Genomic DNA, 24,752 nt, shown 5'->3' on the forward strand with positions numbered 1-24,752 from the left:
TGGTGGGAACTGTATGTATCGAAACCAACAATGATTATGTTGTAATCAAGGATAGAAAAGCAATGTAGCACAGAGGACCAAGAGTGCTGTCCTTGGAGGTAGGAAGCCCTGCCTCTGGCATATACCTCTGTGTGACCTTTGGCAAGACACATACCTTCTCAAAGCTCCTGACAATTCTCTAAAACTTTACATTGTGGACAAGTGTCTGATCTGCGTGGATGGAGGAATGTCAGTAGTTGGAGCTCCCTATGCCAATACCAAAAACATCAGCCAAGTTCAAGGATCCATGAGAGTTCCTCAATGTAAATGCTTTCCTTCCAATGACCAGGAGCCTAGCTTCATCTCACTGAAAAAGATTGTGTATTGCTATGGCCTCCTCAGAATTCACCATCCAATGAGGAAATGATAGATATCCAGTCTTGTTACAGCTGAACCTGAACCCCAAACCTGTACAGTTTGGCAGGAAAGAAGTATAGTTTGATAGGAAATTTGCTTCCCTGATAGTCTTTGAGCTCCCAATGGGAGCTCTTGGAAAACCTTGGCAGATATATAACAACGAAAATAAGGGCTTTGTGAATTGTAAAGCTACTCTGACTCATGATCACATATGTATACAAGAATTCCAATTGCCATAATTCTTTATAATTCAAAAAAATCCCTTTCTCTCCCAATAACTTTATGAAGGAAATAAGCTAAGGGTTATTTTCCCCATATTTAGAGGTAACTGGATAACTCAGTGGATAAAATGTAGGATATAGAGTAAGGAATATCTGAGTTAAAATACAGCCTCACTTATTAGCTACTTGCCTTCTGTTTGCCTTGATCCACTAGAGAAAGACATTGCAAAGCAATCCAGTATCTTTGTCAAGAAAACCCCATGGATATATTGGTATGCTATAATCCATGGGGTCACAAAGTCAGAAATGACTGAACAATGTCAATATTCCCATTTTATAGGGAATGGAGGCCCATAGAGGTTAAATGAATTTTCCCAAGGCTGCATATTCAGTCATTCTTTTATCCATTCAGCAAGCATTTATTAAGCATTCACTAAATGGCAGATATTTTGCTAGATTCATGGGATACACAAAGATAAGAAATAGTTCTTTTTCTCAAGGAATTGACATTCTATTGGGTAATAAGTGTTAAAGCTAGTCCTCAAACTGAGGTCTCCTGGGCCTAATTAGATCAATACTCCTTTCACCTCTCTGTGCTGCCATATATAGAATATTAGAAAATTGTGAGATCTCAGTAATTGGTTATTTTATGGAGGTGGAGTCAGTCAGTATCTATAAAGGTCCTTCAGCCTCTGCCTATAAAGCTCCTCTGAGTTCTGACACTGCCAAGAGCTTATTTATTATTGCTACATCATCTATGCCTAAGAACTTGTGCAATTCAGCAACATAGCACAAGACACACAATTCTTCAGAGAAACAGAGAAGGTACCAACAAGTACAAGGCAGAGAGGCTAAGAAACAAGTAATCATAACCTCCCTATCACATATTGTACATACAAACTCTCAGTCCCACTGTGATAAATTCCCACCTGTCATTTTTTTCCATCTCCCACCACTGAAAAGCTCTTCACATAATACGTTGAGTATTGGCTTTCAAACTACCATATAACCTTTACTTCTTATTGCTTATGTGTGCTATGAAGGTTTATACTCTCCTTATGGGATATGATTAACTTCAGAAGACTGCAAACTCAATATGAGTCAGTCACTTAAATCAATTAAATCAAGATTTGTTAATATTAACTGCTCACAAAGAAGTGTGCTCATCTTTTTATTTTTAAATTTCCTTTTAAGTATTAATTTTTAAACTTTCAATTCTTAATTGTTCTCCTTCCCTTTAGCCCATTATGCCCCACCCACTGAGAAAGCAAGTAATATAATATCCATTATACACGTGAAATCATGCAAAACATTTCCATATTAGCCATGTTATAAAAAAGGAAGAACAATTAAGGTTAAAAATATACTTCAATCTGTACTCACAGTTCATCTGTTCTCTTGCTGGAAATTTTTTCATTTTTCATAATGAGTTCTTTGGAATTGTCATGGATCATTGTATTAATTAGGGTTGCTAAGTCCTTTACAATTGATTATCTTTACATTATTACTGGTACTAATCACAGTACTGGTTCTGCTCATTTCACATTGTATCAGTTCATATAAATATTTCCACATTTTTTCTGAGATCGTCAATTTCATCATTTCTTATAATACAATAGTATTCCATCATAATCATATGCCACATTTTGTTCAGCCATTCCCCAACTGATAACCACTCCTTCAATGTCCAACTTTTTGCCACCACAAAAAGAAGTATTATAACATTTTTGTACATATGGATCCTTTTGTTTTTTTTTTTCTTTGATGTCTTTGGGTTACATATTTATTTGTGGTATTGCTGGATCAAAGAGCATGAACAATTTAATAGCTTTTTGGTCAGAATTCCAGATTAGAAATGTGGTAATCTTGAGAGGAGATTCAAAATATAAGATGTGTATAATTCCACTCTTCACACAGCTTAAAAATATAATATCTAGAAGCTACCTACATTAAAATTCTGCTGTCCAGCGTTACTGCTGGGCTTATATCCCAAAGAGATCTTAAAGAAGGGAAAGGAACACACATGTGCAAAAATGTTTGTGGCAGCCCTTTTTGTAGTGGCAAAAAACTGGAAATTGAATGGACGCCCAATAATTGGAGAATGGTTGGGTAAATTGTGGTATATGAATGTTATGGAATATTATTGTTCTGTAAGAAACGACCAGCAGGATGATTTCAGAAAGGCCTGGAGAGACGTACATGAACTGAGGCTGAGTGAAATAAGCAGGACCAGGAGATCATTATACAAAGCAACAGCAAGACTATATAATGATCAATTCTGATGAACGTGGCTCTCTTCAACAATGAGATGATTCAAACCAGTTCCAATTGTTCAGTAATGAAGAGAATCAGCTACACCCAGAGAGAGAACTATGGGAAATGAGTGTGAGACACAACATAGCATTTCTACTCTCTTTGTTATTGTTGGCTTGCATTTTTGTTTGCTTTCTCAGGTTTTTTTTTTTTTAACTTTCTTTCTAGATCCGATTTTTCTTGTGCAGCAAGATAACAGTATAAATATGTTTACATATATTGTATTTAACATATACTTTAACATATTTAACATGTATTGGACTACCTGCCATCTAAGGGAAGGGGTGGGGGGAAGGAGGGGAAAAGTTGGAACAGAAGGTTTTGCAAGGGTCATTGTTGAAAAATTATCCATGCATATGTTTTTTAAATAAAAAGCTTTAATAATAATAATAACAAAAGAAAAAAATTCTGTTGTCTAGGTCAAGATACCCTATTGTTCTACTATCCTCTGCCTTGGGGTGCTGAGGATATAGAACATGGAATAGCAAGACTGGAAGGGAACTTAGAACATGGAATGTGAAATGTCAGAGTTGGGAGGGATCATACAGCACAGAATGTTGGAGCTTGAAGGGACATTAGCACCTAGAAAATTACAAGATAGAAAATATTTTTTAGGCATAACAAAGTCCTCAAATAATAGAACATATAATGGTAGATAGAATTGGAAGAAATCTTCAATGTAGACTATTTCAGTATAAAACATAAAATGGGAAGGTCCTTTGGAAATAGAATATTATGGCTGGAAACTACTTTAGAAATTACCTAATTCAACCTGACTCATCTTTTTAAAGACTTCTATTACATTTTTCAATTAATAAGCATTTATTTTCTCTTCCTACTACCTCCTCATGCCCTGCACTGAAAAAGAAAAAAGAAATGGAATCGTTGTGACAAATATACATAATCAAGTAAAATAAATTGATCATGACAAAAATCTCATTTTAAAATTTAAGTTGACTACCTCTCTATCAAGAGGAGCAATCCTTCTCCTCTTACAGATGCTGAATCTGAGACCCAGAGAAGGAAAGTGTCTTGCCCATGTTCATACAGTGAATCAGTGGGACCCAGGGTCTGATGATTCATTGAGTTGAGTTTCTTTCTATGACACTATGATCCTGACATTATAAGAAAATAATGAACTACTTTGCTGTGGTTTCCTGGACTTTAGATATTCTTCTCTCTATTAGCCTCAGATGTCAGCCTTTGACCTGGATGCTTGGGGACCAGGCTGAATGAAACACTACATCCCTTTTCATCTTATCCATCATGGCAGTTATATTGTCAAGGAATCCCTGTAGACTAAGCCCAGCATGATGTCTCCCCCCTGCTGGGGTCCACAGCCTACTTTTCCAGATGTTGCCCTGCTCCCTCCTCTAGCACTGCTCCTCTCCTCCTACTCCTCCCCCAGCAGAGAGTTTTCCCCAGGCAGATGTTAACCTCTCTTCACTCAGCAAAGTGGGGAGAGCAGAGTTATGTTTGCCACCTTTAAGTCTTGTACAAGCATCTCCTAGGCTGGAACAGTGAGCTTCAGTCGCCCCTCAGCCGCTTGGACTTCCCTCTCCCATCCACAAACACTCACCCAGAGGCAAGAATGTGTGTTCCAGGTGCTGGGGCTCCTGCCAAATATTTATGAGGTGGAGGAGAAGGAAGGAGGAAGGGGTTTTAAGCAGTCATTTGTCCAACAACCCCCATTAGGCCTCCAGAGGTCAATCCCAAAGACTTAGAAACGAGGCCAGACATCACTCCTTGGAAGTTTATGTAAAACTGGGCTATTTATCATTAAATTAGGAAAATAAGGAAAATGTCATTTGCAAAGTCAATCCTAGAAATATCTATTAAGTAAGCACCAACTCTTGCTTAGAACATGGGACATGGAAAATAAGAGCTGAGGGCAATGGAATATATATATGCTGAGTGTTGCAACTACAAAGACTAAAAATACTACAGACTTGCTCCCAAGTAACTGACATTCTACTGGGGATAAATGGGTACATGCTTATAAATAAGTCAAAAGAAGGCAATCTGAAAAGGGAGAGAATACCTAAAATTAGAGGGAACAGAAAAGGCTTCCCTTAGGAAGTTGTTCCTTACAATATTCTAAAATATAGGTAGCCCCAAATATTATTATGAAATAATAATAATTTCTAGGTCAGGAAATAATATTTTTAGGTCAGGAAATTGAGTCCCGCAAAAGCAAGGTGAGGTATATAAACCAGTCATCACAATAATAATACCACCCATTTCTATGGGGCTTTAAAGTTTGCAAAACTTCCCTTACAACTCTGTAATGCAAGCAGTATAAGTGGAATTATGTTCCTTTAACAGATGGGAAAATAGAGGCTCAGAGCATTCAAATTTAAATAGCGCCTACTATGAACTAAAAACTATGCTAAGCATAGCTTTTATGCTAAGCATAAACAATAATACAATACAAACATTGGCTTATTTGATCCTTAGAACATTGTTGTGAGAGAGGTGCTATTATTATTATTCCACTTTAAAGCTGAGGAAACTGAAACAGAATAAATATCTTGGCCAGAATCACACAGCTCAGAAGTGTCTGAGGGCAGATTTGAATTTAGGTCTTCCTGCCTGCAGGCTCAGTTCTCTATCCACTGGGAGTAAGATGGTATAGCAAGTAAACATATATGTATCTGTATACATATATGTAATTATGTACATACATTTACTTATATTTATAATGTGATTAAAAATGTTACCTTAGCAGGGCATAATTATTTTGATCTCTTCTTTTAATCAAGAAGTGAATAATTACTATCCGTTATACCATGATTGCAGATATTGTCTATTTTTTATATTTCATCATTATTGTTAGATATTAAATATACATATTCTAAGATTTATTTCATTTGCTATGAATTATTTTTTATTTATCCTGAATGAAAATTTCTACCTGGAACTATTATATAATGAAAGTTGGGTGTTTGCTTTTTAAAATATGAATTGAATAAATTTAAAAGATTAGTTAATTAAAAGATGCTGCCTCCTGGTAGGAGGCAATCCTCTGTTTTCCCAAAGGCTAGATGGACACAGGTGCTAGCTGGTCATCCCAAGCTGGAAAAGGTTTAAGGACTGGCCCCTCAGGGTTTGTAGATTAGTTGAATGTAGAAAGGTTCACCGCCAGAGGGCAGGCCACCAGGAATTAATTTTTCAGCCACAGAAACGCATCAAAATTTCTACTATGTCACAGAGGGTTTAGGATCTGAACTGGTGGTTTGTTGGGACAGCTTCCCATATCAATAAAATCCCAAGATCCTTGAAGACAACCAACAAATTCAAACCATATTTCATAAGCATCTGCTCTGTGCCCCATGTTTGGGCACTTGACACAGAGGTTCAAAGAGTTCATCATTATATTGAGCAGTGTTGTCTATACTGGACTTAAAGGGAAGAGGTCTCAGATTAACTCGCAGTGCTGCTGTGCTCCAGTTGTGTGACCTTGTAGACATAATTTTTTTTCCATTCTGAGCCTCAGTTTCTCCATCTGTGAAATGGACTCAACCAACTCTTAGGTCCTGTCTAGCTGTAACTTGCTATATTTTGAGATTTCTTCTGATTCTGATTTCACTTTCTTTCCCTGTTAAACAAAGGAGAATGATCAAGCTTCAAGTTGATATCTGAAGAAGCCCTTAGAACCCACTTGACAGGTGGAAAAACTGAGGCTTGGTAGCCATTTGCCTTCCCCCTATTACAATCTGATTCAGAGCTAGGGGAGAGGAGGAGTACATGTATGGTCATGGACATGGACATAAGTAAATATGACACAAGTTAGAGTGTGTTAAGAGCTAAAGAGAGATCAAAGAACTCTGAATCAGGTGAGGAAGGAGAGATTTCCTGGAGAATCAAAAGGAGAGCTTTGTGGCTGAAGCATAATCCAAGCTAGACCTTGAAGATTTCATTGGGTATCAGTGATGAGTGAATACATTCCAAGCATGGGGTGGGGAAGGTCACCTGCATGGAAATGCAGAGGAGAGACCCCCATGCGTCTCTGCTGCAGAAATCATCAGGAAGCTGGTGTCCCCTCCTCCCCTCTGCCGTCCAGTGGTGTCTCCAGACCAGGGACCACCTGAGTGCCTCAGACTGATGAAACAATGCTGGAGTGAAGATCCAGAAGATAGACCCAGTCTGGACGACATCTTCAGCCAGGTAAGTAGCCAGCCCCTCCTTCCCATCTCCTACTTCCTTTCATTAACAGTCTGCTCTGTCCAAAGCAGTATGATGAAGGGGAAAGGAAATGGAGCTCAGAGTTAAGAGGGTGGGGATTTGGAGACTGGTTCCTACTAGCTGTGTGACCCTGAGCAGGTCAGACGATTGGTTATTTGGTCCTTACATCTCTTCTCTGCAAAATGGGCATAATAGTTCAATCTCCCTCAACTTACACATGAGGAAACTTAGCCCAGAGTGGCGATGTGATTTGTCCAAGATCATATAGTCCATAAAGAGCAAAGTCAGGATTGGAACTCAGGTCCTCAGATCATCTTGTGTTCTTTTCCTAAATCCTGATGAGAAAAAAATGAGTATAATAATATTCACACTATCTCACAATTATTTTAAATTTATCTTAAAGTACTATATAATAACAACAACGATTCACACATTTTATATTTATTTAGTCATCTCCACAGGGAATTCCTGGTTCAAACTCTCCTATTCCTGGTATCAACTTTCCTTTTCCCTTGGCTGTGGAAACCACTTAGTCTTAAAGGGTTGCCTTTAAGAGAATAAGTGATTCCTCCATGATCACCTAGCTAGCATTGGAACCTGGATCTTCTTCACTCCAAGCCAGCTCTTTGCCCTAGCCCAGGCTGCCTCTCCAGTTCATACTTATGCATTGTTTTTGTGTGCCCTATACTTATTCTATGGTAAAGGATGGCCATGATCCCTATCACCTTTGAGGCATTCATGAGTGATAGAGACAGCCCTGGTCTGGTCCTGGTCCTGTTTCTGCCATTGAGGCCTTAGAGGCCATCTAGTTCACCCTCCTCATTTTATAAATGAGGAAACTGAGGTGCAGAGAATTTCTGTGATCCAGATTGTTAAATGTCTGAGATCCATTGATGGTAAAAACCAGTGCTCTTTCTACTGTGGTATACTACTTTCCCAGTCCCTTCCCTCTCTGAGTCTTTGTTCTTTCCCCTCTAAAATAAGGGGCTTGGACAGCTTGGTCTCTGGGGATCCTCCCAGTGCTAACATTCCCTAATTCTAATCCTAGTGAGGCCTTCTGTTGTGGTCCATGATGTAGTAGCCCCAGGAGGGCAGAGATTAGGAGCAGAGGGGACCCAACAAGTTTGTGCATGTTATATTCCTCATGGTGATGGATTGTGTGAGGCTGACTGAACTGGGTAATGACTCCTAGGGGACCAACTGATTTCACTCAGTATGACTTCCTCCACTGATTCCCCTCCTCATCAGCTTCCCTCCTCTTCATCCCCATCCCCACCCTACTCTTAGAAAAATTGTTGAAAAGAGGTTAACCAAGTGAGAGAAGGAATGCAGTGAAAGGCCTGAGCTAGAAGAAGGGAGAGGAGTCCTAGCTCTGTCACTGACTTGTGGGACCTCCGGCAATAAATTTTCCTTCTCTGGCCTGTTTCCCTTTCCATAGAATGAGGGGATTGAACTACATCAGACAGAAGTTCTTAACCTGGGTTATAATGTCAAGATGTGGAGGTTGTATGTCTACAAACTTGGAAATTTTAATATTTTGATAACTATTTCAATTGATTTTCTATGTGTTTTCTATATGTTATATAATTGGTTTCGCTTTGTATATTATTTGTTTTATTTCATTCTCCCATTAGATTTTAAACTCTTTAAAGACAAGGACTGTTTTTTTAAACTTCTTTTTGTATCCCCACCACTTAGCAGAGTGTCCAGACATAGTAGGTACTTAATAAGTGATTGATTGATATAAATATTTCCTATGTATTTTGTTTAAAAACATTATTTTGACAAGAAGTCCATAGTCTTGTGAAGCTATTGCCAAACAAGGTATGTGAGACAAAAAAAGTTTAGCACTCTGTCTCAGCTCTAATGTTTTATGTTCTAAGGTTCCTTTCAGTTCTGACATCTTATGTTCCAGGATCCCTTTTTGCTCTGATACTGTGTTAAAATTCTTCCCAGTTCTTCCATTCTATGTTCTAGGGAGTTTTCTGTCCTGATAGTTTGTGTTCTAAAGTACCTCCTGGGTGAGAAAGTCTACAATCTTCCTTCATCTTTGTCTATATTTCTATATAGAAAGTCTATATATGATAATTTCTCTATCTTTCCTTGTCTTTCTGTCCCTCTATCTCTGTCTTTGTTACTCTCTGTCTCTGCTTCTGTTTCTCTCTGTTTCTGTTTCTCTCCAATACATATAGCCCCTACATCTTGGGATTATAGGACCAAAAGAATAATTTATAAATAACTCTTCAAAAATGTTCAAATGCTCCATAAATGTTATGGTGATTATTATGATGCACCATTGCTACACAAACTTCATTGCTACATAAACTACATAACTTCAAAATACTCTGCATCTTGGAGTTATATAGCATTATAGTTATAAAGCATCTTGGAGTTCTATATAGCATTCTCCAAACTGTAGAGCACAATTTCCAATGGAGGGGTCCTGCTTTTTTTCAATTGGGGGAACCATTCTACATCTTCCTTCCATCTTTAGTTTAAAAGCATCAACCAAGGCAAGAAGAGCAGTGTGGCAGACTCAATGCTACGGCTGCTAGAGAAGTATTCCCATGATCTGGAGGACCTGGTCCAGGCGAGGACAGAAGAACTGGAGCTGGAGAAACAGAAGACAGAGAAGTTGCTCTCACAGATGCTTCCCCAGTAAGTAGGAAGGACCAGCTTAAGTGTACTTAGCCCTCAGCAGGACTGATACCCATTCCTCCATAACTGCTTACTTGTTGTGAGATTCTAGGCAAATCTATTATTATCATTATCATTATCATTAATTATTACTGTTAGCAGCTTCTATAGATTCTATAGATTAAATGTGCCATGGTACACAGAGTGCTGAACCTGGAGTCAGGAAAACTCAAGGTCCTGAGTTCAAATATGGTCTCAGACAGTTACTAGCTGTATGACTTTGGGCATGTCATTTAACCCTACTTAGCTCAATTTCCTCATCTGTAAAGGAAGCTGGAGAAGGAAATGACAAACCAGACCAGTACTTTGCCAAGAAAATCCCAAATGGAGTCATGAAGAGTGAGACAAAATTAAACACCTGAAATAAATAGATTTCTTCTATTGATTTAATGCTTCCAAAGTATTCTCCTCCCAACTACTCTGTGTGTGGCAAGGAGTGCACCTATTGTTATCTATTTTACAGATGAGCAAAGAAAAATGACCCAGATACTTTGTGGTCACACAGCTAATATGACAAAATGTTGACCAAGCTTCCTAATTTCAGACCCAGTGCCTCCCAAAAAACCTCCAGAGAGTTTGTGTTAGTCTTGTTTTGGGAAATCTCATAAGCTCTTAGTAGGTGATAGAATGGAGGAAAGAACACTAGACTTAGGGTTATTAGAATTCTTACAAAGTGATGTCAGTTGCCTAATTTAGCATGATCCTACTTAGCAAATCCTCTAGCTCACTAATGTATTTAAGTACTCATTGGAGTTCACAAGTATGGAAGATTCTTCCACAGCAAATTATTGCAACCTATACATGAAAGGGATAGGTCAGCCAGGTGGAGCAATGTGTAGGGCACTGGGTCTGGAGTCAGAAAGATCTGAGTTTCAAGCTAACATCAGACACTTACTAGCTGAGTAATCCTGGGCAAATCACTTAACCCTGTATGCCTCAATTTCCTCATCTGTAAATGAGCTGAAGAAAAAAATTGGCAAACCACTCCAATATCTTTGCCAGGAAAATCCCAAATGGGGTCACAAAGAATTGGACATGACAGAAATGACTAAACAATACTACATGAAATGTAGCCTCCCTTTTAACATACCCAACAAAGGGTCATCTGGCATCAGCTTGAAGTTCTTCAAGATACCTCTAACCACCTCTAAAGGCAACCCATTCTATTTATGGACAGTCATAGGAAAGTGTTTGCCTCTTTACCATTTGATCTCCTTTCTCCCTGTTCAGAGCAAGTAGATGGACTTCTGGACTTTCAGAAGGACCTGGATTCCAATCCTACCTCAGATACTTCTTAGTTGTGTAACCGTGGGCAACTCATTCTGTGTTTATCTGTAAAAGGGGGATAATAATTGCACCTACTTTGCAAGTTTATTATGGGAAAACCAAATGAGATAACAGGTATAAAGAGCTTTGCAAATCTTAAAAGCTCTACAAATGATAGCTATTCTTCTTCTACTCCTCCCCTCTGGGATCAAGAGAACAAGTATAGTCACTCACATGACTAGTCTAAAGCTCCTTGAACAGCACTATCAAGTCCCCTCTGAGCTAATAAACTTGCTTAATTCTTTCAACCAATCCTTAAATAACAGATAATCAAAGTATTTCCAATATACATACAAAACAGATACAGGGTTACTTTAATGGGGACAAGGGAAAAATGGCCCTAAAATCTGAGAAGGGGGCAGAGTGGGTTAGTAAATGCTTTTTGCATTGTATAGGTTTTGATGTGAGACTTGGAGGAAAACTAAAGATTCTAAGAAGCAAAGGGGAGGAGGGACTGCATCCAAGCCTTAGGACTGGCTAAATCATGGAGTTCATTGTCCTTCTTGAGCTGAAAAAAACAATGTTCTCAGAGGGGAAGTAATTTGTTCAACTTCCAACACACATAGGAAAGGGTAGCCATAGGCTACCTCTAAAGACACAAAATAATTCATTAATGTTCTCTGTTTTCTCTCTTATTTTATTCTTTTTTATGTTTGTGAGATAGATCAGTTCATGACTAACAAGAGATCCTGGGAGGTGAAGTTTGCACAAACAAAATCAATGCAGCCAAAATTAGAAGGAAAATAGAACATTAGGGGGCATTTTTTATAGCAAGTAGAGAGAGATGAGCTACATTTATAAAAGAACTATTTTCTAGTTGATAAATAGTCAAAAGACATGAATGATCAGTTTTCAGAAGAAATCAAAGCCATCAATAGTCATGGAAAAAATGTTCTAAATCTCTAATAATTAGTGAAATGTGAATTAAAACAACTCTGAAAGATGCGAAAAAAGGAAAATGACAAATGTTGGAGAGATGTAGAAAAATAGATATATCATGTACTATTGGTGGAGCTGTGAAATGGTCTATCATTCTGGGTAACAATTTAAAACTATGCCCAGAGAACTATAAAACTGTGAATACCCTTTCATCCATCAACACTACTACTAAAGTTATACCCCTGAAGCAATCAAAGAAAAAGAAAAATTATGTATTAAAAAAAACATTTATGGCAACTCATTCTGTTGTGTCAAAGAAATAGAAACTGAAGGGATTCCCATTAATAACTGGGGAATTGCTGGATGAGTTGTAGTAGATGATGGTGATGGAATACTATTGTACTATAAAAAAATGACAAAGAGAGATGGTTTCAGAAAAACTTGGAAATATTTATATGAGCTAATGCAAAGTGAAGTGAGCAAAATTAAAAGAACACTGTACACAGCAACAGCAATATTATAATTATCATCAACTATAAGAGACTAAGCTATTATAATCAATCATTGATCCACAACAATTTCAAAGGATTCATTATGAAGAATGTTAACTACCCCCCAAACTGAGAAACTGATTAACTGAGTGCAGATTGAAATATGTTTTCATTTACTTTCTTTAGTTTTCTTGCCTCCCCACTACCCTACAATATAACTAATGTAAAAATGTGTTTTGTATGACTTTATATAGAGACATACCCACAGAAATAGAGACAGAGACAGACAGACAGACACAGAGAAACAGAGACAGAAACAAAGACAGAAAGAGATAGAGATTGATTAGGCACAATTGTTACAGACAGGGTATCCAAAGACAAAAACGGACTCATAGATAAAAAGATTCTTGGAAATATGAAAAATATACAATTTGGGGCACACTAGTACCTGGGGGAATTAGGAAAGGCTTCCCATAGAACTTGAGAACAAAGCAGGTCTTTCAAGAATGGTAAGGAGTCTAAGAGGCTGGGGTGAAGAGCAAATGCATTCTAGGCAAGAGGAGATCAGTCAATTTAAAGGCACAATGATGGAGATAAAATGAAATATAAAAGAACCAGGGTGGTCCTTTTTAACAGGGTGTATGAAAGAAGCAATGTGTAACAAATCTTGAAAGGTTGACTGGAACTAGAATGTAAGGAGCTAAATGGAGGTATTTGTATTTTGCCCTAAAATCAAATAAGGAGTCATTGGATTTTTTTTTTTTAACAATATTGCAACATCTTCAGACTTGTACTTTAGGAAAATCACTTAGGCAGGTGTGGATTGGAAAGGGAAGAAGTTTAAGGCAGGGAGACCTATTAGGAGGTAATTATTACAATCTGAACTAGGGTAGCAGCTATATCAGTGGAGAGGAACAAAGATATGAAAGATGCTATTGTAATACAATGCCCATCATTTACACCATCCCTTAAAACAAAGCCAATTCTCCCCTGGACTTGGCTTGATTCATCCTTTTCTTCTTCCAGATCTGTGGCAGAGGCTCTGAAGGCTGGGACCACTGTGATCCCAGAGTACTTTGACCAGGTAACAATCTACTTCAGTGATATCGTTGGCTTCACCATCATCTCAGCTCTGAGTGAGCCCATGGAGGTGGTGGACCTGTTAAATGACCTCTACACACTGTTTGATGCTGTCCTGAATAGCCACGATGTGTATAAGGTAAGTTGAGCCCCAGGAGCAGATTAGATCTAATAAAACCCATATTTGATTGTTCTGTGAAATTTACAAAGTACTTTCTTCACAATAGCCCTAGGAGGCATAAAGCACAATTTTATAGATGACCACACTGAGACTCAACATGAAGAGAATTGGCCATTGCCACTCAGCCAATAATTATCAAAGTCAGAGGGTGATGTTTACTGCTTTGGAATTGGGGGTGGGGAGGGTAGAAACAGGAGGGTGAGATAAATGACAAATGAAACAGTCACTTTTATTTGATTTAATTCCATAAATGTTTGTTATCTACTATGAAATATGAAACTTATAATAACCATTTCTTTATTATTTTAAATTTACAAAGTGCTTTCCTCTTAACTGCTCTATGAGGGAAAGAGATTGTGAAAGGAGTAATATACCTGTTTAATAATGATGGAATCAGGACTAGAGAAAGGAAGTGATTTGTCTAGAGTAAGCTAAAAATAGAGTCAAATTTGAATCCCAATCTCTTGACTACTACTGTTACAACTATGAGACAATATTTATATTTCAAAACAAAGAAACAGAAAAAAACTCAAATAACACAAGTAGATTTATGATCTTATCCATTTGGGAATTCCCTCTGAAAATGCAATTGTAATTCATTCTCCCATGTCTGCTCCTTCTCCTTTTTCTCCTCCTCCTCCTCCTTCTTTCCTCTCATAATCTTCTTCCTTTCTTCCCTTCCTTCCTTTTTTCTTCCTTTCTTCCTTCCCTCCCTCCTGCCTTCTTTTCTTCCTTCCTTCTTTCCTTCTTCTTCTTCTTCTTCTTCTTCTTCTTCTTCTTCTTCTTCTTCTTCTTCTTCTTCTTCTTCTTCTTCTTTTTTTTCTTCTTCTTCCCTCTCACAGTAGTCTTCTCTACCTTCTCCTCTTCCTCCTCCTGTTATTCTCTCAACAGTATTTTTCAATTAGATGTAAAGATAGTTTTCAACATCCATTATTGTAAGACTTTGTTTTCCAAATTTTTTCTTCCTTCTTCCCTTTCCTTCCCCCTCCCCAAGACAGTAAGCAATCTGATATTGTTATATGTATACTATACTTTTGAACATATTTCCATATTAGTAATGTTGTGAAAGAAAAATTAGAACAAAAGGGAAAAACCATAAGAAAAAAAAGCAAACAAAACAAAAAAGTAAAAATAGTAAGCTTTGATCCATATTCAGTCTTTATAGTTCTCCCTCTGAATGCAGATGGCATTTTTCATCCCAAGTCTATTGGAATTGTCTTGGATCATTGCATTGCTGAGAACATCTAAGTCTATCATAGTTGATCATCACATAATCTTGCTGCTAACTCTTTCTTTATCTTCTTAAACTCTTTATGATCTGGCTTCCAACTTCATTATTCAAATGAAATTGCTCTCTCCAACATTATTTTCTTAATTGCCAAATCTAATGCCTTTTCTCAATCCTCATTCTTCTTGACTTTTCTTGTAGCCTTAGACACTGTGGATCACCCTCTTCTCCTTTTCTGGATTTCTGTGACATTGCTTTATCCTGGTTCTCCTTCTACCCATAAGACCTTTTCTGGATCTTCATGTATAGCATTCCTATCAACATTGGATATCCCACAGTGTTCTGTCCTAGTCTCTCTTTCTTATCTCTCTATCCTATTTTCCTTGTTGATCTCATCAGCTTTTATGGATTTAATCATATCTCTATACTATTGATTTTCAGATTTCCTACTGAACTTATCAAAATGGAGGCCCCATAGATGCATTAAACTCAATATGTCCCACACTGAACTTCATTATCTTTCTTCCAGAATTCTCTTTCCAAACTTCCCCAATACCACTGAAAGTACAATTATCTTTTCTATCATTCAGGTGGACAATCTAAGTGTCAAATTCAATTCTTCTAACCTCTCATATTGGACCTGCTACCAAGACTGTTAGATTTCATCTTAGTAACATCTTTTGCATATTCTCCCTTCTCTCCTCTGACACTGCACCATCCTAGTATGGATTCTGCTTGTATTACTCCTGGACTATTGCAAGAGCCTGTTGAATAAATTCTCCCCCTACTCCTCCACTCAGCAGTGATCTTCATAAAGTCAGTTCTGGCTATATCATGATTCCCTCCACCAAACATGACTTCTTTCAATAAGCTCCAGTGGCTCCTTATCACCTTTAAGATCAAACATAAATTCCTCTGATGTTCAAAGCCTTTAATTATCTTCCCTCCACACCTTTCCAGTCTTCTTACACCCTCTCCTCCTTATCCTTATTCTTTGATCCAGTGACAGAGTCCTCCTCCTTTTGTTACTGGAACATGGTAATCCATCATCTGACTCTATGCATTTTCTCTGATTTTTCCCCATGCCTGGAATATTATCCTTCCTTATCTCTGCCTCCTGGTCTCCTTTGCTTTCTCAAGTTCCACCCATTCACAGCAAGAGGCCCTTCCTGATTATTCTTGATGCTGATGCCTTCCCTCTATTGATTATCTCCACGTCATCCTTTATGATGAATAAACCTCTCTAGAAGAGTTTCTGGATAATTAATAATCAATTTATTAATTACACTAGCTAGCAATCAATAAATTGAGTCAGTGGTTTTCTTGGTAACTAAGTATGCCAAAAGAAACCCTAAGATACCTTAAATACTTTCTGACGAAAACTCCCCTAATGAGTGAAACTCAACCCCGATTGGTGGACATTCAATGAGTTAAATGGGTTAAAGGAGGAGATTTTCTCCTGCAGCAGCCTTCAGCAAACTGCACTCTATCTGGACTTCTCTGCTTAGTTTTCTCCATTATGAGCTGAGTCACCCTGCACTCTAATGAAGCAGACAGAAATTAAGACACCTAGTTGGATGAGCCCCAGCCAAGATTGGTAAGCTTGTTCCTTAATTAAGCTCATCCACCAGTCATGTCCTCGACAATCTGACCCTAACAAGAACTAGGATTTTAAACATAAACTAGAGAGAAAAGCCTGGGTCACAAATTAATGTTTAGTTACTGATATAATCGTATAATAATATATTCTCTCACCTGTTTACATCTTGTTTGTACCTAGATGTTTGCATTTTGCCTCCTCCATTAGACTGTGAATCCTTAAGAGCAGAGATCATGTTTTATCTTTTTTTGTGTTCCCAGTGTTCAGTACAGTGCCTGGAACATAGAAGGTGCTTAATAAATGATTGACTGATATAGCTAGTAAGTTTCTGAGGCAGTATTTGAACCCAGATATATCTGTCTCAAACACTGCCTATCACACTGTCCAAATCATATCTCAAAGCAATTCCCATCGAACATATCTAAGTGAGAGAGAATCCACCACTTTCTGAAACATATATTCTACTTTTGGATAACCCTGATACAGTGTTTTTTGCTGTGAAGTAAGTAGGTATTGATACTGATCAGCCCTATTTCACAGGTGAGAAAATTAAAGCAGAGAAACATGACCAAAGTCAAAGTCACATACTATGTAGAAGAGGTGGGATTCTAACCCATGAATTCTTCAAGTCCCATGTAGGTCTAATACACTATTGTGTCTCCTAATAACTATTAGGCCCTTTGTTGTTCAATCATTTTTCAATTGTGTTCATGAGTCTTTTGGGAGGTTTTCTTGGCAAAGATATTGAAGAGATTTGCCATTTCCTTTCCAGCTCATTTTACCACTGAGAAAGCTGAGGCAAACAAGGTTAAATGCTTGCCTAGGATCACACAGCTAGTGAGTGGCTAAGACTGGATTTGAACTCAGATGCTCCTGACTCCTGGCCTGATTTCTATCTACTGTACCACCTAGCTGTCATTAGGCCCTTAGCCACAAATAAAGAATCATAAAATCTCAGAATAAGAAGGAAATGTAAAAGCTGTTTAGCCTGATCCATACCCGACCAAGAATCCCCTCTATTGCCTGCCTATCTTTTCTTGAAGATGGTCAGTGAGGGGGAACACACTGCCTCCTGAGGCATCTGATTCCACTTCTGTCTAGGGAAATCTTTCCTTTTATAGAGTCTAAATCTGTCTCTCTGCATCGTCCTAGGTCTACTCTCATGGATAAGCTTAATAAATCTAATCCCTCTTCCATATGACAGATCTTCAAGTATCTGAAGACAGCAGACGTGTTTGCTCTATGCCTTCTTTTTTTCTAGCTAAGTAAGGCTTGTTATTTCAACTACTTGCTAAATAGCAAATCTTCTTAGTCACCCTCTTTGGGACATGCTCCATTCATCAGTTTCCTATGGTGCTCGATGTGGTCCCCACCCTCAAGGAGCTTCCAATCTAGTAGAAGGATAAAATACAATAATCATGATGAAAAGTCCCTGGACATTTTAAAATCTCTCATTTCATCAATATGAATTCAACCACTGCTGATGGAGCATGCAACCTCCCTGTTCTTTAGTAGAAGACATCCTATAGTTGTTTCTACAATGGCCAAAAAGATATCATTCAGGTTTTTTTTTTTAATGGTTCATCCTTGGCTCAGCAAATCCTCAGGGCTGAGTATTCTTGAAATTTGAATAGGCTGGTCCTTGATGACAAATATATGTGTCTGCAATCACAGGTCTGAATGCCAAGCCTTTTCACAATGGAGGAACATGTCAGACCTTATACTATACTAACAACCTTCAGGAGGAATTCAGGATCCTCTCTGTACCATTATGTGATATTGGAGGAGCTTTAGTGGGAAAATTAGAATAGAATAAATACCAATAGTTAAAAGGACCCCTTCTACCAAATGCATTTTTATAGGAGCAGAAATCCAAAAAATACATAATTTCAGAGGCAGAAGGAACTTTAGAACATATAATGTTAAAATAGAAAAATACTAGATATAGAGTGTCAGAACTATTTAGAATACAATATCGGAATAGAAAGAAAATTTAGAATAAAGAAAATCAGAACCTTAAAACAGAAAATGTTATAGTTGAGAATATTGGAGAAGGAGAAGATCTTTAAACATGTTATGTTAGAGTAAAAACAGGCTTTAGAAGACAGAATAGAGAATGTTAGAAGAGATGTGGAATTTACAAAGTTCAGACTTTCCTCTCCCTTTTTACACCTGATAATACTGAGGCCCCTAGAAGGAAAAAGATCTTACTAGGATCATGCAGCATCATTCCTCAACTTCCCCAACCAGACTTGGATGCAGTACTGAGTCATTCCTGCCCCCACCCCAGCTAGGCTAGGGTGATTTCATTCCTTTCGGGTTAATCTTTCCTTACACAGAGATCTCCCCTTTTCCTGAATCATCCCTCCTGCTGCCTTTCTCTGATCTCTCTCCAATCACTCTGTAGCTTTCTGCCAAAAAATGCACACCATTTTCCAGATGTCCAGAGGCCCATTCCTTCCAGCATTATTAGAAACCTTCCTTCACAGCTCATGCCTCAGGGGTGGACTTTCTCTCCATCAGGATCTTGTTACTGTTTATCTGGTATTGTTTGCAAAGCAGGCTGGAAGCCATTTTCATGTGTTAATCCTCACAGTAGTTCTAATGGAATAGTTAGGATAATTAATGTGAGTTATTTGTGACCCAAAATGAAGTGTGATGAGCACAGAGAGACTTGACACCTTGGCCAGAGCCACACAGCATATTCATTACCAGAATAAAATGAAGGCTCTAATCACCCAGAACTGAATTAGCCAGTGAGCAGCATAGTCAATTTTCTTTAGTTTTATAATCCATTCTTTTTCTCTTTTGTCTCTCTTTCTCAATTATTACTATTTATATTAATCATTGTTATTATAAAGCGTAACCACAATTACAAGCTTCTATTTTTACGACACTACTCAAAACAGATCTGAGAAGTAGACAGTACATGTGCATTACAAACACTCCTCAAAACAGTTCTGGAAACTAGATAATACTTGTGATTATTTCCATTTATAGAAGAAGAAACCGACTCAGATCATGTAGCTGGTTAGTGGCAATGCTAAAATTATAATCCATATCTTTTGATGCTATATATGTTCTTTGACTAGAACACCCTTTGGTTCCAGTGGACTTTATGTCACTCTCTTAAGTGATATCTCACCACAATTTTGGATTAGATTCTCAGAATAGGAAGAAAAAGAAAGAAAGAAGCCTTTCCCAACCCTTGTTAATTTCAGTGCCTTCCCTCTCTTAATCATTTCATATATATTCTTTATATAGTTTGCTTTGTATGTATTTATTTGTATGTTGTCTCCCCCATTAGATTGTAAGCTCTATGAGGGGAGAGACTGGTTTTTGTCTCATTTAACACCCTGAAAGTAATCTGCCCAAGGTGACACAGCTTTATAAATGTCAGCACTCCGTATTTCTGACTCAGAGTCTGGAGTCCTTTCCATTAAACCAAAGTGCTTGAGTCACCCTCTCAGCAGTGAGAATGGGGAGAGTCACAGCTCTTGGGCAGCAGTCTTGTACATTCTTGTTTCTCAAGTCATTTAGTGAAAGGAGTGAGTCAAGCCTGACTTCAAAGTAGCCGAAGGTGAAAGTTAAGAGTGAGGAGTCTTGCTAGACACCAGCTAAGAATCACAATACCCAGCGCTTTTGAGACACCCCAAGGGATGCTAATGAAAACCAGAGATAGCACAACAAAGACAGCTGGGCAAGCGGGTTCTGGCAAACGCCAACTCCTTGGGACATTGACAAATTGGAATATATCCAGAGAAGTGTCTGTACTGTAGGAAGTTGGGTTTTTGGGGGGGGGTGCAAAAGAGAGGTAAGGTTGAAAGTGGATAGAAATGACAGCTGTCATCACAGAGGAGAGAGATTAAAATTGTTCTGCTTGGCCTCGGAGGGCAGAAGCATGTGCAAAAAGTAGAAATTCCATAGAGGCAGATTTCAATTTAATAGAAGAAAGAATTTTCTATCACAGCTGTCCAACAACAGAATCGGCTACCTTGGGAGGCGGTGAGCTTTCAGCTTCACTGGAAACGCTCGAGCTGAGGCTGGATAGATGCTATAATGGGAATTTTTGCACAGAGTGAAGTTCCACCAAATGACCTCCATGGCCCCTGCCTAACATTCTTGAATCCTGTGTTTCTGCAATTCTAAGAATCTGAGATTTTTAAACTCCTAGATTCTATGACTTTTAAAAAAATTATTAATAATTTTTATTTTTATATCTCCTTCATTTCCAAATATATGACTCCCTCTTCACCTTTTTCTTGTCACATAGAATAAAAAAGAGGAGGGAAAAGAGGGTCAGCAAAAAATAAGCAATCAGTCAACTTAGTATGAGAGTATATATAATATTCTGCACTTGAGTCCCCCATCCATGTGAAGGAAGGCAGGAGAAACAAGCATGGGTCTCCAAAGGTTTTGTTCTGACTTTCTGTGACTGATTCTAATGTTCTCTAATTTTTAAGATTCTATGATTCAATAGAGAAGCAGATAGCATCATGGAGAGAGAGCTGGCCTTGTATTCAAGAAGACTTAAGTTAAAATTCAGACTGACCATAAAAACCTGGGCAAGTCACTTAACCTTTCAATGCCTTTAGGGAACTCTCTAGAAAGGAAGGATAAGGAAGGAAATAAATATTAATTAAGTACCTGCTATGTGCCAGGCATTCTGTAAGAACTTATAATCCTTATCTTATTTGATCCTCAACACTGCTAATATCTCCATTTTACAGATAAGATTACATAACTTGTGCAGTGTAATGCAGTTAGTGTTTTGATTTGAACTCAGGTAACAATAATAATAACTAAGATTTATGTAGCACTCACTATATTCCAGACACTTTTTGCAATTATTATTTCATTTCATCATCATGAAATCCTGGGAGGTGGATGCTATTGTGATTCTCATTTTACAGGTGAAAGAACTGAGATGGGGTTAAGTGACTTGTCCAGTGTCACATAGCTAGTAAGGACCTAAGGTCATATTTGAATTCAGGTCTTCCTGATTTCAGACCCAGAGTTCCTACTGAGCTACCCACCAAACTGCTTCTCTAAAACTATTAGTTATAGAAGAAGTTGTTCAGCCGTTTCAGTCATGTCTGATTCTTTGTGACCCTATTTGGAGTTTCCTTAGGAAAGATACTGGAGTGATTTGCCATTTTTTTCTTCCAGCTCATTTTACCGATGAGGAAACTTAGATAAGCAGGATTAAGTGACTTGCAGAGGACAGATAGCTAGTAAGTGCCTGAAGCTGCATTTGAACTCGGGAAGATGAGTTTTCTGGACCACAGCCCCATGCTCTTTGCACTATGGCACCTCCTAGCTGCCCAAGGGGAGAAGGGTACCATTTTGTATGGGTAGCTTATGTCACTTTACCAGGAATTCCCTCCATCAATGAAATCACAGGTTCTGGAATTAAAAAAAAAAAAATCCATTGGCTTTTAAATTTGGAGCTGGAAGGGACCATTCTTATTTTACAGATGCAGAAAATGACACTTACAGAGATTAAAGATAATATTGGGGAAGCTAAGTAGCATAGTACATGGAATTCTGAGCCTGGAGTCAGGAAGACCTGAATTCAAATTCAACCTCAGTCACTTACTGGCTGTGTGACACTGGCTAAGTCACTTAACCCTGCTTGCCTCAGTTTTCTCATCTGTAAAATGAGCTGGAGAAGGAAACAGCAAACTACTCTGGTACCTTTGCCAAGAAACCCTAAATGGGGTTTTGGAAGCTGGACATGACTGTACAACTGAACCACAATAACAATGGCCATACAATTAGCATCTTGACTCTGGCACCCTTCCTCTTTCAAGTATTCTGTTCTTGGAAATAGTTTGAGCATTCCTAGTACTACCTGGCTACACTACGTGCTATACAGATGAAAGTGCATGGGGTGCTCAGGAAGACGAGCACTAGAATGGGGAGAGGGCTGCCATCCACCTTTGGTGTCTGCCAGGATCCACTTCCACTTATGGCTCCAGAAAGCTGTAGGGTGGGATGGCCACCGCCCAGTAAAACCATCTCAGCACATGGAATAAACCGGGTCGAGGGCAATGACTGGCCTCAAATGTATCAGGGAGCTAAGAGGTGTCTCCCCCAAGCCGGGTTCCCTTCCCCAAAGACTTCCCTCAGTGGATTGGATGAATGAGAACAATTTGTTCCAAGAACTACCAAGGTGGCTAAAGCAGGTACTGTGAAAAGCTTAGAGCTTGGTCACACATTAAAGTTGCCAAAGCTGCATCCCGGGCCATCATCGGTCATCCTGCCTTTTGTCCTGCCACTGGGATCCAGTGACTCAGGAAGAGGCAGCGAGGCTCCCTTAAATCCAATGCAAGCAGTCAGGACATCACCCCATGTTGCCTTGGGTCCTCCTTGAAAACAAAGGCTGAACACCACCAGAAGAAATGCACGTGAGCCCGGTAATGACGAGTCAGGGCTTCAGTGAAAGAGATGAAGCTAGGAAGCAAAGGGGAGTGAGACAGGGGGCTAGTCCCCATCCATGGAGGTGGACTGGGTCGGGGTTGGGTGGGAAAAACGAGTAGAGCTTTCCAAGGAAGGCTTCCGGGGGCCTTAAGCTCTTGGGTCAAGAAGGAGCAGCCTGAAGGAGGCAGAGGAAGGCTGCTTCCTAAGCACAGTCTCTTAGGGGAGGTGCCCTGACTTGTGCAGGTGGAGACCATTGGCGACGCCTACATGGTGGCCTCGGGGCTGCCTCGGCGGAACGGCACCCGGCATGCGGCTGAAATCGCCAATCTGGCCCTGGACATCCTCAGTTCTGTGGGGGACTTCCGCATGAGGCACGTGCCTGAGGTGCCCGTCCGTATCCGGGCTGGCCTGCATTCGGGTAAGTGGGTCCCGGGAATCCCAGCCTACGGCTCCGGGAGAGTCTGGTCGTAGGGGCTGTGGATGGGGGTATGGTGCCTTCCGCAGGGAGAGATGAAGAAGGAAGGAAGGAAGTGAATGTTTATTAAGGACATACTGTGTGCCAAATACTATACTAAGCACTTTACATACTTTATCCTCCAACAACCTTGCAAGGTAGGTCTCCAAATTATAGATGAGGAAACTGAGACAGAAGTTGGGTCACACAGTTAGTGTCTGAGATCTTCCTGATCCAGCCTAAGGTTCTATCCAATGTTCCAAATTACCTGTGAAATACTTTATATAAAGATGTATAAAGGCACTTATACTTTTGTATAAAGTGATTTGTATAAAGAGCTTTTAAAATAATAGCTTTTTACTTTTAAAAATACATGCAAAGATAGTTTTCAACATTCACCCTTGCAACACCTTGTGCTGCATAGTTTTCTCCCTCCCTTCCCCCGACAAAAAGTAATCTAATATAGATTAAAAACGTGTAATTCTTCTAAACATATTTCCACATTGACTATTCCTCTTTGACAGATGAGGGAATAAGATGCTGAAGTGATTCCCATGAGTTCTGGAGTTCAAAACCTTCCTTAGACACTTTTTAGCTATGTGTCTCTAGATAAACTACTAAAATTCTGCCTCAGTTTTCTCAACTATAAAGTGAGGATAAAAGTAGCACCTATCTCCCAGGGCTGTTGCAAGAAACAAATGAGATAATGTCTGTAAAGCACTTTAAAAAACTAAAAACACCATATAAGTATAGCTATTTTACTTAATTTATTTTAAAATAAGATTTAGAAAAATAACATGCCAGGAAGGGCCAGAGTCTGGATTCTAACCTAGCTTTCCTGGATCTATTTTCAATGTTCTTCCCACTATCTTGAGGCTTTCTTTCAAACATTTTGCAATTTACAGAAGAGAATATAGAAGTCCCTCCCCCCAAAAAAATTTAAATGACTTGCCCAGTATCATATATAGTTCATACTTAGTAGATATTAAATCCGAAATTTCAGCCTAATTTCCTAATTTCAAATCTAATCCTTTTTCGATTGTGCTTCAGAAGGGAAGCTATTACCAACACTGTTCCAAGTGTTTCCCAAGTGATGAAAGTGGGAGAAGGGCAAAGGACTGGAAAAGGAGGAAGGTAGGAAGTAGCCCAGTAAGCATCTGATAAAGAGATCAGATCTGGAAGTCTGGGGCTGGTCAGCATACCAAGGTCTTTTTTTAGCCTCCAAATGTCAATGATAACTTCCTATTATCTACTTTCTGCCCCAACTACCAGCTGAAC

General features: G+C 38.8%; 1 protein-coding gene across 1 annotated transcript in view; it reads left to right on the plus strand.

The window, feature by feature from the left end:
* The window catches only part of LOC100932093 (olfactory guanylyl cyclase GC-D-like), a 62,700-nt gene that overhangs the window by 23,136 nt on the left and 14,812 nt on the right, over window positions 1-24,752 (plus strand). Inside the window, exons 11-14 of the mRNA XM_031961410.1 lie at window positions 6,949-7,097; window positions 9,610-9,773; window positions 13,535-13,727; window positions 23,264-23,438. Of these exons, the coding sequence (XP_031817270.1) occupies window positions 6,949-7,097; window positions 9,610-9,773; window positions 13,535-13,727; window positions 23,264-23,438 (681 nt within the window). The remainder of the gene's footprint in view (window positions 1-6,948; window positions 7,098-9,609; window positions 9,774-13,534; window positions 13,728-23,263; window positions 23,439-24,752) is intronic.

This window comes from Sarcophilus harrisii, chromosome 3 (genome assembly GCF_902635505.1).
Source record: "Sarcophilus harrisii chromosome 3, mSarHar1.11, whole genome shotgun sequence".
Taxonomy (NCBI): domain Eukaryota; kingdom Metazoa; phylum Chordata; class Mammalia; order Dasyuromorphia; family Dasyuridae; genus Sarcophilus; species Sarcophilus harrisii.